Source organism: Mustelus asterias, chromosome 2, assembly GCF_964213995.1.
Source record: "Mustelus asterias chromosome 2, sMusAst1.hap1.1, whole genome shotgun sequence".
Lineage (NCBI taxonomy): Eukaryota > Metazoa > Chordata > Chondrichthyes > Carcharhiniformes > Triakidae > Mustelus > Mustelus asterias.
Genome location: NC_135802.1, coordinates 104,310,234 through 104,329,562, shown reverse-complemented (window position 1 = coordinate 104,329,562; position 19,329 = coordinate 104,310,234). Strand labels below are relative to the sequence as shown.

At 41.4% G+C, this 19,329-nt stretch overlaps 1 protein-coding gene across 7 annotated transcripts in view; it reads right to left on the bottom strand.

The window, feature by feature from the left end:
* The window catches only part of LOC144510161 (RNA-binding motif, single-stranded-interacting protein 3), a 1,322,231-nt gene that overhangs the window by 71,597 nt on the left and 1,231,305 nt on the right, over positions 1-19,329 (bottom strand). For all 7 annotated transcript variants that reach the window (XM_078239576.1, XM_078239587.1, XM_078239604.1 and 4 more), the window contains 3 exons: positions 15,687-15,733; positions 14,765-14,861; positions 7,327-7,377 (listed from right to left, as the gene is read on the bottom strand). In XM_078239576.1, coding sequence (XP_078095702.1) covers positions 7,327-7,377; positions 14,765-14,861; positions 15,687-15,733 — 195 coding nt within the window. The remainder of the gene's footprint in view (positions 1-7,326; positions 7,378-14,764; positions 14,862-15,686; positions 15,734-19,329) is intronic.

Genomic DNA, 19,329 nt, shown 5'->3' with positions numbered 1-19,329 from the left:
GAGAGATAAGTTGATAGGGTTATATTCACAGGAGTTTGGAAGAGAAGGGACCTCATAGAAACTTATAAAATTCTAACAGGATTAGATAGGGTAGATTCAGAAAGAATGTTCCCAATGGTGGGGGAGTCCAGAACTAGGGGTCATAGTTTGAGAATAAGGGGTGAATCTTTTAGATCTGAGGCGAGGAGAAATTTGTTCACCCAGAGGATGGTGGATGTGTGGAATTCGCTACCACAGAATGTAATTGAGGCCAAAATATTGCCTGATTTCAAGAAGAAAGTAGGTCTAGCTCTGGGGGCTAAAGGAATCAAGGGATATGGGGGGAAGGCGAGATCAGGATATTGAATTTGATGATCAGCCATGATCAAAATAACTGGTGGAGCAGGCTTGAAGGGCTGAATGGCCTACTTCTACTCCTATTTTCTATGTTTTCCATGATATCACTGTGATGTAGAAGATCCACATGTTCTATGGAGGTTGTCAGCAGAAATGACATGTCATATTGTTCACTTTTAAGAACTGAACTTTATTAAAATGAACCCTTTGAAATTGACATCTCCCTCAAAGGTGGACAGTGCGCTGCAAGGATGGCCACCAAAGGTCAGATGAACAGCCCTATGTTTTCCAGAATTCTTCACCGTCTACAAGAGAGAAAAGGGCACATGGCTGATGAAACGTGCTAACTATACATATCCTTATATCGTCAGAATACATTCCTGAACTGAACGGGTCTTTTTTGAAACAGAGGGCCACAAATTTGCCATGATGGAGAGCCACTTCATCATGGTGAAACTAGAGGGACTGAGTGAGCTTTACAAGTCCCACCCCTGAATGGAGCACTTCCGATTTTCCTGGGGACAGGAATGGGGATGTATTTTGCCCATGTGCAGTTTACGGAGACAGCTTGCCATTTAAAGTCGGATTTTGGTAGCTTAGGAGCATGAAACTCAAAGTGCGCAGGTTAGACCTAGTAAGGAGGTTTGAAATATGTGGATTTGTTTGGAGACATAAGGTATCCATTTAGACCTGGTCCACTCACACCTTTGGTAGAGGTAAGGTGCACTCTGGGGTAGGTCTAAAGCCCTTTGGAATTTTTTTGTAAAGCATAAATTTGTATAAGAAGTGTATAAACTTATTACTGTCAGGCTCATTGGAACTGTCAACAGACCTGTCAAAATCATCTGTCAAAACTGTCAGAAGCATCTGTCAAGAGGACCTGTCAAAGAAAGCTGTCAGAACTGTCAAGAGGATTCACCAAAGGGAGCTGTCAGAAGTGTCAAGAGGACTTGCCAAAAGCATCCGTCAAAGGGAGCAGTCAAGCTGTCAAGATAAAAGTCCTGCCCTATAACTTTTTAAATAATGTCCGGAGTGTTAGAAAAATAGATTGTTTGCAATTTCACTTTGTCTGTTGACATTCACCTCAGTGCTGAAAGACTGATTTCACAACCACCTATTATCACAGTAGGATGCCTGCCATTTCACAATTTACTTGACAGCTAGAAATAATTATAGACTGATATCGGACTATTGTTTCCAATGCTTGTTGCTATAAGAGACTGTAGATTTGAATTAAATGTTTGTTGTCACAAGGTTTTATGTACTTGAAGGAATTAAAAGTAGTAAAAGGGTTTTTATGAATGAGAGTTCTTTTTAATAAAATTAAGTCTGCATTGGATACTTCGAACATTATTTTATAGAACTTAATTTTATCTAATCCTTGCATGCATCCTGAAGTCTGCCCATGGTGGCAATTGGGTGAGTTGGCATGGTAGGTGCAAGGGCAAAGGGCAATGGGTGGGGAAGGCATGAATGGGCATGGGGAAATAAAGGACATAGGGAATGGGGGGGCAATGAGGACCCATGGGGTTGTTTGGGGATCACAGCATGGCATGAGGGGTAGGCAAGAGGGGGTCACAGGGGTGGATGGTGGGAACACCGTGGCATGAAGACCATGATGGGCCATAGGAGGTGGGCTGGGGCATGAGGCAACATGTGTTGTCATGGTGGGGCATGGGGAATGCATGTGGGGAATGAAAGGGGTGAGTTCTGAGGGTTGGTGAGTTGTTTCATCTTTAAATATTTATTTTAAAACTTTGGAACAGTGCCAGTCCTCTGAGGCTGGCCTTCCACCCAGCCTACTTCTGCACCCAGCAGCCTCCTCAGTTCTTCTGGATCACCCACCTCAACTTCTAATCCAGCCCACCCCCTGGACTGAAAATCTGACATTGGGCAACCATTTTTAAAGTTTGAATTTGTGGAGCCTGGAATTCTCCCATCGCTGCACACCTGACCTGGGAGTGAAAATCTGGGTAAAGAAGGTGATTGTCTTAACCCCCTCAGGATGAATGTCTTAAAACAATAAACCGGGATGTAGCATATCAACCAAAGGCCACCGTCATATTTGGAAAAGGAACTCATTGTGGGGAGTCACACAGTAAGGCAGCCATGTTTGCCCCTTTGTAATCTTCATGTGCTATCTGTAGAAAGATCCAGCAGCAGAAGTGGCAGTAACACCTGCATGTTAAAAATAACACCATGAGGGATGCAAGCCTGTTCCTTTCCAGGCCCAACAATACAGCAAACTTGCAGGAAGTTCAACCATTTGATGGCGACGGAGCGTAGCAACTTCTTGCAAGCTGTGCCCAGCACAGACACTAATTCAATCTTTTACTCTTGTTCTATGCTTATAAAACTCTACTCCATCAGATTTTTGAATGGACCCACCTTATAATAAGTTGATCTTTCTCAAATCCCTCGCTATGACTGTAACACTACATTCTGCACCCTCTCCTTTCCTTCTCTATGTATGGTATTCTTTGTCTGTATAGCGCAATAAACAATATTTTTACTGTATACTAATACATGTGACAATAATAAATCAATTCAAATCAAACCAAAAGGAAATCCTCAAAATGACTTTGGCTGTTCAATTCATCAAATTATACTTTAGGAGATGAAGATGTCTTTTTGTCAGCCTGCAATGCATGTTTTCCAGATTATGACCATCATGTGACTTTTGTTTACAGTTCATTGCTTGTAACTTGTAAAAGTGCACTGATTTCTTCAACTGTACTTTCCTTGAGCGTTTGTGCATGTGTACTTAAGTGAGTGAGTGCAGTAGTGATAGATTTCAGGGTGAATGCTTAAATAAATAATCATCTTCCTTTATGTAAACCCACAAAAAGCTTGCTGCTAGATTCAAACTGTCCGCAAATGCAGGGGTTAAAAACACACACATATCTTTCTCTCAAAAGCTTACTGATTGTGAACAGTGGAAAGGGAACCAGGATTTCAGTCCTCTCTCATCCTGCCTGTAACACTGTTGCAAATAAAAATTGAAAAGTATGTTTTACAAAGAGGCAGTCTCTTTAAGTGCTTGAATTGAACTTAACACCATGACTGTTCTCTGTATTTTACAGTCCTGTTCAACTTCAATGTATTGATTTGACTTGATTTATTGTCACTTGTACTGGGATACAGTGAAAAGCGTTGTTTCTTGCTTGCTATACAGGCAAAACATAGCATTCATGAAGTACATAGGGGAAAAGGAAAGGATAGGGTGCAGAATGTAGTGTTACAGTTAACATGTAGGGTGAAGAGAAAGATCAGCTTAATATATGATAGGACCATTCAAAAGTTTGATGACAGCAGGGAAAAAGCTGTTCTTGAGTCTGTTGGTATGTGCTTTCAGACTTTCGTACCTTAGTGAGACATATTCTGCAATATTGCAGCTCTTTACCAATAACTATAGTATTTAAACTCCTTTCTGAATTACAAAAGGCAACTCCACATAATGGATCTCAGCTGGGGCAGCAGGAGAGATGCTAAAATTAGCTTCAGTGCTCTGAGCTGGGAGACAAAATAAAATCAATCTGGCTTTAAGCTCCTGTTCACTGCCCAGCCTCTCTGCTGGAAAGTGCTGTGTATGGGTCTGGGAACAGAGTATGTTTGGACATTATGCCCTCCATAACTGGTCTCCTTCCTCACTATCTGGTCTTCCACATTAAAAATGACTACTTAGGTGGATGCTGCCAGTGCCCATGGCGCCAGAACCCGTGTCCTGGAGGCAAGGGGAGAACAGTGAAGTTGTTATAAAGTCCCTCGTGTAAATCAGGCAACAAAATTTTAAAATACCGTAACCCTTCGTCAGAGAAGAACTCACTCTCTCAAAATTAGTCAAGTTGCAGGATTGCTGTTATTCTGCTATTTTTAATCACCAAGAGCCCAGACTTTAGTATCGCCTTTCATTAACTTTTCATCAGCAAACATAATGAACTTCAGGAACCCACTGATAATGTAAACTGTCATCGGTACAAACCTAAGAAGCCCCTGTACCATAAATGCCATCTCATTCTAGCCTTTTAGAGGAATGCCGGATCCAGTAATCTTTTCTGCTTTTTCTAGCAGTACCATTCTCTCAGCAGCCTTAATAATCATAATTTAGGGAAGTAAATAGGGGGTACTGTTGTAACAAGTACAAGACAGCATGGTCTAGCTGCTTAAGATTTTATTTCCAGAATAACAGAGCTAGCCTTGTTTAGGTGAGGGCAGCTGAGAATGACAAACACATTGATGAAGCACGGGTTTTATGATTTTAATTGTCTCCGATGGTTCTAATTTTCTGGCCTTAGACTCTTTACACTGATGGGATTCTGTTTTTGATCGACAACCTCCGTTTAGCATATTTTAATATATCAAACTAGAGGTTATTTTCACCAGGAATCGTTTTACCGGCTCAGTTCAGTGCAACTGAAAAATAAATCCTCGATAGTTGCATTCTTTACAATCGCACATTGATAGACTGCAGACAGGCCGACTGACTGAGCGAGAGTAAAGGATTAAGTCATGGAAATGAAACAGGTTCAAAGTTGGTTACAAAGCAGCGTTATCAGACTGGGTTCTGAATCAACTGCACCGCAAATTGGGGATGAACATGCACAGAATGTGAAAATGATTCCGATTTTTCAAAACATTGGTTCCTTCCGACAGAACTGTAATTTTTCTTCTTGCATAATATTGCAAAGACTTTCAATAATAAAGACAACTAAGTTTTCAATAGTGCTTGTATCACAGCAAAACATCCCAAAGTGTCCGCAGGGGCATTAACAAACACAGTTTATCAGTGAGCCACATTTGGAGATATGAGAAATGTTGAGCAAAAGCTTGAAAAATAGTAGATTTGAAGAAACATCTTAAAAGAAAAGAGACATAGAGAGGCGGAAAGGTTTAGTGAGGAAATTCTTGAACCTGGGAAAGGGCAAGAGGCCCATCCCATGAAGCAGTTGACAGGAGGCTTGAATATGTTGTTCAGGATACCATGCCTATTGTAGGAGCCAATTGCAATTTTCAAGTACAAATGGGTGGAGTGTGCACCTATAATTCCGTGTCCATTTATCCGAGATACTCAGTGACCTAACCAGGAAATGTTTACTTTTTTATATTGTGGGGCCACAAAAAGAATCCTGCACTATTACTGAGATTTTACCCCAGCATCTCCGCTCGCCCCACTTTCCCCCCAGGGCTCTAATCATTGACCGGTTATTTATGGAAACTGTCCAATTTCCTCTAACTGGCATGCTGCAGGAAGGTACCTGGAATTAATCAGAGGCATTTAAACAAGGCTGGACCTCCAAAGGCCTCAGGTTTTATCCCAGGGAGGACAGACAGGTGGCTGATAGTGCTTTGTCCGCTTTGGGTCCATTTTCAGAGAAAGCCAAGGATCGCACCCACAACACCTGACCACCCTTCCCCGTCCCCACCCATTGTCTGCGAAGAAATCCTAAAAATGGAAGTGATTCTCTGATGAGCCTGCCTGTGTTCCAAAACTGGCCAGCTTACTCCGCTGGGCAGAAATAGAATTTGGCTACAGGACCAAAAAACACTGCTGTGCTTTTGGAACCTCTACCACCATCATTATCATTCTCCCAGTATGGAGGGAGCCAGTAATACAAAAGGGCACTGCTGCCTGCAAGAGCAGACAGAGCATTTGGTCACATTTATTCAACAGCTCTGTTGAATTCAATCATTTAACATTTCAAACTCTAATTGGAAAAGAAACAATTAGCACAGTGTGTGTGGAGCAGTGAATTGCAGTACCTTCATTCAGGACAGAATTTCTGCTTTAATTAAATCCTACTGCCAAATTATATTACCAGTTCTGGCTGTTAAAAATATTCATTTATTTGTGGCTCTTCTTTGTAGCAGCCACTTAATTTTGGTGGCTTTTAAGTGCTATTAAATGTCTATTACCCTTTGCTTCAGAATACTCATTAAACATTTTGCAATCCATCCTTTTGCTATCACCAAACAAGGTTTTCGTAACCTTCAGCCAGTAGTAGACAGCGAATAAAAATAGATGTACAGAACTGAGGAATACTGCCTAATTCTCCTCAATAATTTGATTTATAAACAATAAAATTCTTAAGCTTCATACCTGCAACTGTTAACTGGCCATTTAATAGCCTCAATAGCCAAAGGTCTGACACTGTACCCGTAATATGGGGACAGGTGGGGGGGCTGGTGGCAAGGCAGCTTGCTGGCAAGGCAGTTTGCTGGCAAGCCATTATATTTTGTGTACTCCGCCCCCTCCATTTCAAATATGAAATATGGGACCATAAGGTTCACCCCATTTGATAATATTTTGTATTCACACGGAAAATATGGATAGGAGACAGCTGTTGCCCTTAGTTGAAGGGTAAATAACGAGGGGACATAATTTTAAGGTGAGGGGCAGGGGGTTTAGAGGGGATTTGAGGAGACATTTTTTCACCCAGAGGGTGGTGGGAGTCTGGAATGCGCTGTCTGGAAGGCTAATCGAGGTGGGAAACCTCACATCCTTTAAAAGGTACGTGGATGAGCACTTGAAAATGTCATAACATTCAACGCTCTGAGCCAAGTGTTAGAGAGTAGGATTAGCGTAGATTTAGTATAGGTTTGTCAGTGCAAACTTGATGTGCAGAAGGGCCTCTTCTGTATGACTCTATCGCCGGAATTCCATCGCCTGGCCCGCCAAGGAATCAGAGCGGGTGAGGAGTGGACCGTTGAAATGTCTGTTGACCTCAGGCGGGAATTTCCGGTCTCGTTCGAGCGAGGCCATATAAACCCGCCCTATGACTATAAAATTGGGGGGTGGATGGTGAGGAAAGACAGAAAATACAGTTATGCTATAGATAACTACACATAAATCTATGGCACGAATGTTATTGAATACATGATACAGGCCCCTGTTGGGTAATATGTGGCTATCTGCTTCTCACACAAGCTGAAGACATCTTGCTGCAATTCAAAGAACATATTAAAGTTACAGGAAGGTTTGGAATAACTTACTGCTGGTTGCATAACATATGGTTGATGAGGCATCCATGATGTACTCTGGACCTGTGTGGAAAATAAACCTAATTAGCCAAGTAAATTAAGAATGAAATAAGTGGATCAAAGACTCTAGCCTGCAAATGTTCATTCGCTTAACACAGAGGGTTGTATAGTCCTCTTGCTGCAGTTCAAAAGAATAGAGCTCTTAAATTGGTAGAACCTGAGAAATGTTTTTATAAATTGGAATCAGTGACATGTTAAAAAGCTAATGCTTGTGATTTCATTTACTGTAGAATTGTCAAGGAAAAAGTAAGATCATTGTTGATCTCCACCTCATCCAGCTTCCATCCTATCCCCATGTTTTGATCCCCTTTGCTTTTGTCTTAAATATACTCAATGACTGAGCATTTACACTTCTCTGCTGTAGAGAATTCCAGATTTGCAAAGCTGTGAGTGAAGAAATTTCTCCTCATCTCAGGTGACCCTAGGTTCGAAGTTCTTCAGGAATGGAAACATTTTCTCAGCATCTACTCTGCCAAGTCCCTTAAGAACCTTATGTGTTTCAAAAGTTCACATCTCCTCCAGGGAATAGGCCTGGTTGACTCAATCCCTCTTCATAGGATAATCCCCCTATCCAAGGAATCCATCAAGTGAACATTTGGTGCAAATATATTCTTCCTTTGTTAAGAAGACCAAAACTGAACACAATACTGCGAGTATGATTCTCACCTAGGCTCAGCATAACTGCAGTAAGATTTCCTTACTCTTATCAATCCCATTTATAATAAAAGCTAACACACCATTTGCTTTCCTAATTGTTAGCTATAGTTCCAGCAATTCATATACAAGGACAGCCAGATCCCTCTAAATGCCAACATTTCCCAGTCTCTCACCATTTAAAAATATTCTGTTTTTCTATTTGTAAAACCAACATTTCTTCACATTAGATTGCTCCTTCATCATTCCCACCCGCTCATCTAACCGGTCTATATCCCTCCACAACTTTCGTGAATCCTTCTCATTTACATTCCTACCTAGCTTTGTAACATCAGCAAGCTTGGTTACATTGCACTCAGTCCACTCAGCTAAGTACCTCTTATTGGTACAGGCTCTAAACAGTTGAGGCCCAAGCACTTTTCCTTGTAAGCTCTGCTGGTTACAGCCCACTAACCTGAAAATGATCTGTTTATTCCTACTATCTGTTTTCCATGAGGATCATTTAAGAATTTGAGGAACTCTGGAAGATCAAAATCAATGCATTCACTATCTATACAGCCACCTCTTTTAGTGGGCGGCACGGTAGCACAGTGGTTAGCACTGCTGCTTCACAGCTCCAGGGACCTGGGTTCGATTCCCGGCTTGGGTCACTGTCTGTGTGGAGTTTGCACATTCTCCTCGTGTCTGCGTGGGTTTCCTCCGGGTGCTCCGGTTTCCTCCCCACAGTCCAAAGATGTGCGGGTTAGGTTGATTGGCCATGCTAAAATTGCCCCTTAGTGTCCTGGGATGCGAAGAATAGAGGGATTAGCGGGTAAAATATGTAGGGATATGGTGGTAGGGCCTGGGTGGGATTGTGGTCGGTGCAGACTCGATGGGCCGAATGGCCTCTTTCTGTACAATAGGGTTTCTATGATTCTATGAAATCCTTTGGGTGTAGGCCATCAGGTTGGGGGGATTTGTTGACTTTTAATCACATTAATTTTTCCACTCCTGTTCTAGTTCATGAAGTCCTGTCTCCTTGCTTTGCCCCACGCTTGCAGGTTGGTGGCCCTTAAGCTATGTATAACCAATTGTCTCTTCAAATTGAACAAGATGCTTATGGTCTTTTGTGGTCTATGACTAATTAAGAAGAACTATTATTTATTTATTAATACTAATAAGTTTCTCATTCTCTTTAGACTCTTAGTTCTCTATTTCCAGACTTCTTTTTGTGTCTTCTAACCTTGAGGACAGATACAAAAGGCAAGTTTTATTGAAGGAGATGGGAATGCGACTTGGGAAAGTTCTCAACTCCACAATCCGTTTTTGTTAAAGAGGCTCCTGCCCACCATTTAATCACTCCAGAGAGACAGATGCAACAGAAGCTGTTAGAACAGATGATCAGACATCTTTTTTTCAGATGGTCTCATTCCGAATGCTTGGTTGAGCTCCAAGAATGACTAATGCAATTGACTCTCAACAGGCATTGTTGATAAGGCTGAGAGGGCAAGTTTGTTTGATTGACATCTTTATTACCTTGTAATAATCTGATCTTTCCTTGACGTGGTTTGTCAATGCCTGGGTGTTTATACAGATTAAGAGGTGCAAAATAGATAAAAGCTTCTGCCGTTGATACTATGAATGGCTGTGATTGATTGGCAACTTTTTGAGAGCGTAATAGGGACAATATATTTCAAAGGGAAAATCGAATGGTTGTTTTTTTTCCTCTGTGGTCCTGACTTGGGGCAAAAGCTCCCCTGTGGTTCATGACCCCTCAGAGAGTCTGTGAAGTACGTCTTTAATCAAAACAGACCCAACCCCATCAAATCTGTGGGTTGAAATGTCCACCCCAAAATGGAGCCAGCAAAGGGTGGGGTGTCGGGGGATGTTCATTTGGGCTGGCCACCTGAACCCTTTACAATGCCAGTGAAAAGTTTTGCAAATGAGAATAGGGTATGGAATGCCGAAATTGGATCTTGCCCACGAAGGCTTCCTGACTCAGCCCAATTCCATGAAAACATGGGCCAAAGTATTTGTTTAATGTCTTACAATTTCTTTATTCTCTTTTATCATTTCTCCTGCCTGTAATGGAATCATGTTTTCCTATCACTAATCTCTTCCTTTTTACATACCTATAAAAACTTTTACAATCTGTTTTCTTGTCTCTTGCCAATTCCTCTCATATTCTATTTTCTATTAGCTTATTTGCCATCCTTTGCGGAATTCTAAAATCATTCCAATTTTTAGGTTTCCTTTTTCGACAACATTATTAGCCTTTTCTTTTAATCTAATACTACCTTTAGCTCCTCGTCAGACACAGTTGGATCACATTTCCTGTAATATTTTTATTCCTAAAGGGAATGTATATTTGTTGCAGATTAGGAATCATGTCTTTTAGGTATTCTTCACAGCTTATCTACCACCATACATATTTTAATCCAATTTCCCAATCTATTTTAGCCAACTTCTACCTCATTCCTATGTAGTTTGGTCAGACTGCAGATTTGGACTAAACTAAATCACTCTCAAACGCAGTAAAATATTGTATCACATTATAATCACTCTTTCTCGAGAAGCTTCTTTGCTACAAGATTTTAATTAACCTTGTCCCGTCGCATAATACTAGATCTGAAAGTACCTGTTCCCTAGTATTGGAGTGTAGTAATGCTAATAAGTGAGCAGTTTTATGTTCCCTCCTGAATCAAGAAACTACATTGAGACTGTCACAGTTCACTTTGAAAAGAACCATGAGAAAGGAAACACTCATTCATTCATTCAATCAAATGGGGCAGCACAGTGGCCCCGTGATTAGCAGTGTTGCCTCACAGCACCAGGAACCCGGGTTCAATTCCAACCTCAGGAGTGTGGAGTTTGTACATTCTCCCCGTGTCTGAGTGGGTTTCCTCCGGGTATTCCGGTTTCCTCCCACAGTCCAAAGATGCGCAGGTTAGCTGAATAGGCCATGCTAAATTGCCCCTTCGTGTCCCAAGGTTTTAGGTTAGGGGGATTAGCGGGGTGAATGTGCGCGGTTAAGGGAATGGGGCAAGGCAGTGGGCTCGGGCAAAATGCTTTGTCGGAGAGTCGGTGCAGACTCGAGGGGCTGAATAGTTTCCTTCTGCACTAGAGGGATTCTATCCTATTCAGTCTTGGTATTCAACTGAGTCCAGGATCTAGAGGTGAAAAGACATGAGCCAGATAACATAATGTTCTGGCTGGCTCGAGATCAATTGGTCTGATTGGAGATTCCTGAGAGACTTTAATAGATGGTGGTGTACCAAGAGACTACCAGTGATGCTGCAAAGGAGCAGGGAAGTGACCTTTCAAGCGAGGAAGCATCTGAAAAGTAAAGTGACGGCTCAAAGGGTAGATAAAAGAGTGGTGAATTTTTAAGAATTCAGCTTGAGTTGATTCACATTGACTCGGTATAGTTAAGGTCACCGAGAAACATGGGAGATATTTGAGTTTTGGAGGTCAGGGTAGAGAAGTACCAGAATACACATTAGTAGTATCAAATGTCTGAATTGTGTGGCAAGATTGGAGAAATGTGAAGATTCCAGCTTCAAAACAGGCATCTGTGAGCATATCTTAGACATGTACATAAATCAATGGATGGAGCCAAAACCTGCGAGGAGTGACAATTATTGTCACATCACTCCAATCCAATTTATTTACCCAGCACCAAAGTTCCATATTTCTCACCCAGACTTCCGAAACAGGCCTGTTCAGAAATGTGGAGTGCCGAGTCCCCCCTCAAAATGCAGAAATGTTGGGGGGAAACCAAGCCATGCCGTATTACAGCATTAGCTGCAACATTCTGGTAACTTTAAATATCCCAAAGCCACTTTAGAAGCTACGGAGAGAACGTAGGTATGTAAGATCAAGTGGGTGTGGGGTAGGTCAGGGAGGCAGTCAGTGTGTCAAGGGCTCCTTGGAGGGTTGTGTTGTAGTTGGGAGTGTGGAGGGCAAGGTTTGGGTCAGGGAGGTGGCGGGGAGGAGTTGGCGAGCTGTCGGGTTTTGGGTCGTTAGGGGCAGAGCTTGTAGGGCAAGGGCACAGGGGGAGTAGTCAGGTGGTCAGGGGTGGTAGTCAGGTCAGGCATTACTCAGAGGGGATCGGGAGAGTAGTTGGAAGGGGGGTCGGTGTAGTCTGATCAGTGGGGTAGCTGGAGGGAGTCAGGAGTAGTTGGACTGGAGGGAGTTGGGGAAATCAGGGATCGGCAGGTAGTCAGATTGGGGGTTCGTGGAAGGGGGGGGTGCGGATCAGGAGGAGTAGCTGAGTCGGGGTAGTAAGGCGAATTGGCGTAGTCGGGGCTTAAACGTGGACAGGAAAGGGTGTTTGAGGATTCAGGGGATTGTAGTTAAGAGGTTCCAGTGGGGCGTCAATGGTGTAGCTATCCAGGAGTTAGAACTGGTTTTAATTCTTCTAACATTTCCTGGTTAACTCTTTTGGTAAGTGAGTTGGAACCATTCAAAGTATCCGACTTTAACTGAAAGTTTTGGAGAGTTCCAGATGCAGGATAAATTGCCCATCGGAAGTCCAAACTTCCTAGGCAGTTCTCTTGGAGTTTTCCAAGGGGGCCCCCCAGCACATCTTGGTGGGGGGTACCTCTGGGGTCTGACCATCTGGAGATCAGATGTTCTGGGCCAAGGTACAGAAAAGAGAAACCTAGAAAATGAGTTTAGATTTAAAGTGGAGGAAAAGGAGGCAAAGGTTCAAACTAGTCACAGGTCAATTTAGGATTGACGAAGAATGATCAATGTGTGAAAAATCGACTTCCAGATGGAAATACAGAGGCAGAAACCCCAGAATCATACATAAACTACCTGGATGCAAAAATGCGGTTAATTTAGGGTCTTTTTAGATGAATGATCTAAGTCAAAGCATTCCCTTCATTGGTAATTATCCCATTAATTTGTGACCTGTTCTTGTCTGGAACAAGTGACCAGATATAATTGTATTATAGCTGTTTATACAGTAACATCTCTATCCTGAGTGCTGTGTTGTTCCCAGGAGAGCCACTTCTATCCTCCTTTTGCCATATCCAGCCAATTTGTTATTTTTTGAGCAGCAGCCCACGCATGTCAAATAATATTGCCTTCATAGGAGAAAGGCAAACACAATTATCGATGACAACTTTGCATTATAACAGCAAGCCCAAATATCATTTTTTTTACAGAAATAGTTTTGTCACTGTACGAATACTTATTGTCATTATTATCTGGAATTTCTATCTCTATTTTAACAGTTAACTTGATACAAGCATCTGAGTATTCATACTACAAAATCACTTCTGGCAAATTCTGAATTTTAAAATTATTCCATTCACGTGCTGTGTTATGTGTGGCAGCTTGGCTACCAGTAAATTGTATCAATCTTTGCCCATTTTCATCACAATAATATGCAAATCGAATGAGCTGACCAAGTTAATTTTCTATGCTGACTTACATGTTTCATTAGGTTCACAGATTAATATATCAGAAAAATTGCCATTTACATACTGAGAGGGAAGAGACAGTGTTATTCGTTGTAGAATGAGAAGACTAAACAGAAATACTGGGAGAGAATTTGTACAAGGTCCTTCCTATCTCCCACTCTAACTTGTGGAGGCTCAGCAGGAACCCAGGAGAAATGGCATTAGACCATAAAGAATCAGAGCAGAAAGCCATTTGGCCCCTTTGAGCCTGCTCCATCATTCAGTAAGATCATCGGATTGCGACCTTAAATCCACTTTCCTGCCCGTCTCCCACAACCCTTGTCTCCTTTGTCAATCAAAGATTTGATAAAACTTTATCACTTCCCTAGCCCTACTCCACTTTTCATTGTATATTGACTAAATAATCTATATGTGATGCCGGGGCAGTTGCACAATTGATAATGTCAGGTGCTGTCAAAAGTCAAATTTAACTCAATTGTGAAATGTACAGAACCTCATGGTCACCTTTCTAAAAGGCTGAGTGATTAATAACCAATGCTTCAATAAGTCATTCGCCTTACCGATGGTGTGAGGGGAGATTGCAGGTGCGCTTGTATGCCTTGCAATACAGCAGATCACTCAGATCTGGAGCAGGATTTGGAAGCCAACATGAGGGTATGAATGGAGGTGGATGGATGCAGAATTAAGGCCACTGATGAAATGCCAACTGAAGTTTTCCAGTTGGCGTCTGGCCCCCATGTTGGAAGCAAGGTCTATGACTGAAGATGGCCTCCCAGCGGCAGACTGGGATGCCAGCACTCCACAATCACTTTGAGGCCTCCTCCAGCCCCACCACAGCCACATTTGAGGAAGTGGAGGAGGTGGGGGGGCGGGGGTGAGATTTTTGACAAAATAACTTCTTGGTGAGTTGTAGAAGCTGCAGTTCACCAAAGAAGACCACTAACCAGTGTAGAAGACCAAGACCAGACACAGAAGCTGTAAAATGGCCTGAGTAAGATGCACCAGAAATAACTTGCACCAACCCTCACACTGAATAAAGCGCTATAGGGGATTCATATAAAGCTTAGGAGGGACAGGATGACAACAAATATGAAAAAAGAATATTCTGAACCTCAGCTCCAACATATCCAACCCCTCCTTGTAGACCTCCTTCCAGATAGCTCCAAGTAATCAAAAATTCTACAAGGCTTTTTGACTAATTTGCATGCATTAAATGGCCTTCCAGAAACAAAAAATATATAAAAACTGGATGTAGTTCTTGTGTGGTTAATGATGAACAGAATAATGGGGAAAAAAATAAAGAGCAGTGGATCATTCACCCCTACCTGATATGTTGAAACAGGAGAAGCAGCAATGAAAGGTGTGATAGATGTCTGTGCAATCATACGATTTGTTGCAATACTGTATGGTGAAGAATAAAAACTGTAGGAAGTAAGCACAATATTAGTATAAGAAAAGAAATTCCAGACAAAAACCACAGCTGGCATCATTCCCTTTCCAACTGCTACAATATGCTGTGTTTCTGAGCAGCCAGGTCCATGAGGAACACATTTACAATGGTTCACTGTGAAATTATGCACATCAAAGGCTGGGCAATCCTGACTGCTCCAACTTAAAAACATCCATTAAACATAATGTTTAATTGTCAAGTTGTTTGCCAACATATGCCTTAGAGGACACTATTGTCCTCTCTGCTATATGCATGTACATAAACATGTTCCCATATATATAATGGAGTGCTGGGTACAGCTAGATGTGTCTGTTGTCACCAGTTTCCTCGCCAAAGCCTGCTGCTTATCTTTATCTGCAGTAGAAAAATACTGGACATAAAATGGATTTTCCCCATTGTTGGCATTCCTCCCCCAAATAGTTGTTAAACTTGTGCAAATATGGATTTCAATATATATTTTACACATAGCATTTGTATTCATTTTGTTATCACATAAAAGCATTCCAGAGCAGCGACCAACTGCAAAAGCAGAGAGGTGGAGTTAAAGGTGTTGTGGCAATTCCCCCTAGAATGCTAGGAGTGGCAGCAAGAATTATGGGATTGCATGACTGCCATGTCATTTGTAAATGCTAGGACACTGAATAAAGCACAGGTCTGCAGCGTGAACGCTTTAATGTCAGTGTGTGGCTCTGTGCTACATTTGGAATGGCATTTAGGGAAGGAGGTGGTAACCTGAGGTGCTTCTAACACACCAATAATTTATAAGAAGCCGGCACACATCTCCAGAAAATACTCACCCGTTCTGCATAGCAGCGGTGGGATCGTAGGTTAAAGCCATTCCAGTCTAAAAAAAAGGAATTGTAACAATTGTTAAATAATGAGTTCTGAAATAACTGTATGTTGACACCAACTAAGCTATTGTTATTTATCTCATACCTTCTAAATCACAGAATTATTATCACATTAAACTGATCATGTTTTGCAGGAACATAGAAATGGTCAATAGTTCAGTTAATTTAAAAGATGCATCTGAGCCCCTTTACTGGGAGCTGCCTGGAACTCATTGTTTAGACTAAGATTTTTACGTTATTTAAAATATCTTTATGAATTTGTGTTTGACAAACATTTGTTGTTGGTCATGATGGAGAGAACCAGGAGCACTGCAGAAGTTCAAGATGGCAGCTGTACCACCACCTTCTCAAGGACAATCAGGGATGAGCATTAAGTGCTGGCCTAGCCAGCGACGTCCACATCCCATCGATTAATTTAAAAAAACATAATTTTCACATACAAGCAACACAATAACCTTTTCCAATAAGATATACGCAAGATATATATTATGCTAGGAACCCACAATAAAAGGTTGGCTAATATGATTTTTCCTGAAGGTAATGCCGTTATAGGGAAATGCAATATCAAATAAGTGAATGAATCCAATATCAAATCTGTCACCAAACTGTACTTTCACCTCTGATTTGTGCTATGAATATTAAACTGATACAAGGATTTTGCAGATCCTGGCAGATTTTATGTTTTGATGTTAGGGCAGCCCGCATGTCCAAGTAACAAGGACTTTTACAAAATTGGAGTAGAAGTAGGCCATTCGACCACTCGGTTTTTGTTTAAATTCTGAATAGTTTCTTTGGTTAAAAAAAAAATAGGTCAGGAATCCTTTCTTAAATGTGGAGAGGAGTCAACTTGTATAAATTCCTCTATGAGGCATTAAGCCAATTGGGCAGTAACCAGCTGGTTATGAGACATAATTCGACTTATTTAGCTTTTCTGGGTCTCCCACGGAGGTAAGTCAAGCCATACAATGGAATACGACACATGATAATGAAAATGCATCAGCTAAACAACCAGAAGCTAGCCAGTTCATTTCTGTTACGTTGAGTTTACATTGACAGCAGCAGAAAGAGGAAGGAAAGCTGAACCACACCATTGCACAAGACAAATCTCAGGGAGCAAGACATTCACACTGCACCAAAAGGATTCATTAAATGCATTCATTACCTAACCAAGTGGATGTTGAAATAACTGGGCGAAGACTGCCTTTAAAGAAATGCTCAAAATTTGTAAAACCAAGATAGATGCAGGGGCCTGTAGAAAGCAGCTGAATATCTTTGAAGGAATACCAAGGATTAGGCACCTCAATATAAAAGTCTATAAAGCATGGACAATGGTGAACCTGCAATAGCAACCATATTATTGACTGCTATAGAGAGACAAATTGTCAGACATCCAGCAATTATAAACATTAATTATTACTCATGATTCTTTTGATTAATCAATTGATCAACCATATGTACTGTAGACCAGTGCTGAGCATAGAAAATACATTTGACAAAGCCATTGTCCATATTATGCACAACATTGCAGTCTGAGGCAAGAAAACCTTCGGTAGAGGGTGCACAGTTCAAAATAAACTGCTCAAAATATATACATAAATGATTTATCCAAGTTCCCCTCTGAATCAGTGTCACTGGGTCAAAATCCTCCAACTCTTCACCTAACAGCATTGTGGGACCACCTTAAAATGGACTGCAGTGGTTCAAAAGCAAGGCCAGTAGTGGCACGGTGGTTAGCACTGCTGCCTCACAGCACCAGGGACCCGGATTCGATTCCCAGCTTAGGTCACTGTCTGTGTGGAGTCTGCACGTTCTCCCCGTGTCTGCGTGGGTTTCCTCTGGGTGCTCCCGTTTCCAGCCACAGTTCGAAAGATGTGCTGGTTAGGTGCATTGGCCGTGCTAAATTCTCCCTCAGTGTACCTGAACAGGCGCCGGAGTGTGGCGACTAGGGGATTTTCAGAGTAACTTAATTGCGGTGTTAATGTAAGCCTACTTATGACCCTAATAAACTTCTCAAAGGAAACCCAGGAAAGTCAATAAATACTGGTCTTGCCAGAGAGGCCCATATCCTGAGAATGAATAAACAAAAAGTTTGTAAACTGTGATAATTTGTGAAATATGACTGCTCAATTCTAACTTCTAATGCTCTTCCGTGCTTGCATCATTGGCTGGGATTTTCTGTTCCCGCAAATTCCCGAAGGTCAATGGGTCTTTTCTGGAATCGCCAGATTTTCCATGTTTTGTTCCTCATATTTGAAGAATTCTAGTGTTTCTATGATGGATAACTTAATCATTTTTGTGAGATGCTTCTGTCTTTATAAAGCTTTGTTGGAAAAGAATGAGAGCCACAGACTCAGTTCTATTATGTAAACAGTCCGAATTCTGATCCCATGCATCAGTCTAAAAATTAGTTTCTAAACATTGCCACAAAATACATTGTACATAACATGTATTTGACATGCAAGAATACTCCAGAAAATTAAATTAGATTAGCATTGCCCCGCAAAAATTGACTTTGATCCCCTAATTACTGTGTGCAAATGCATTCAAAATGAGAATGTGGTAATTATGTTATAATTAGGGACAGCACAAAATTAAGCATTCCACTATATTTATGACCAGGTGGTTTACCTTACCTAAGGTTTAATATTTTTTGACATATTTGAAAAAATAAGGCCAACTTTTACAGGATTCCACTTCTGCCCATCACGATGCCCACAAGCCATTTCAGTGAAGAATTCCATTCGGCCTGTGTTGAACCAACTGAATAGCTCTCTCATACTGGCTGGGAGGAGGTGAATAGTTGCTGAGACAGGTCCCCATTCAAATATTCACCGGGATACCTACAATGACAGTGCATATCCAGACATCTCGCAAAGTTCCTCACTGGCTCATATTATGGATATAATTATCAGGTAATTGAAACTGTCATTTGCCTGGATTTCTTTCCAGTCATTCGTTATTTTTGGATTATATTGTGAGCTTCATGCAGTAATGCCTCTGGTACCACCCAAGTAGGATTGCTGTAATTCCTTGAATGTAGCAACATGAATTGTCACTGCTGACAATTAGACACACAAACAGAAATTACTCCGCAATATTCAAGCTACTGGCACCCTTAGGCATTTTGCATTTGTCAAGGATATGGGGGATATGGAGGCAAATCAAAGAGTCTCCTTGGACGCCGTGGTAGCTTCATTTCACAGAAGATGTTTATTTTGGTGAAACAAATATACAATATAGCACTCCAGTCAGTATACAGTCGGTATTCCTGCACTAATAAGATGAACTTACAGAAGGTCCACAACTGTGAAGTCATTCAATTAAATCTCATCAGATACCACAGGCCTGCTGAAAGCATCTCAGCAGAATGGCACAAAGAAGGTTGACTTCAGTGTGTAAAGGCTCACAACGCATTGAGAATGTTCAATAACACCATCAGGAAAATAAGGTACTTTCCCCAACTAAACACAGTCATCTAGTGAACCTGTTTTATAGTTAATGTCTGAGGGAAGAAACCTCTTCCACAAAGTCCCAACGTCCCCATCATTCTAGTTATCTCCCTGTTATGTAATCCCAAGTACAGTAAAAT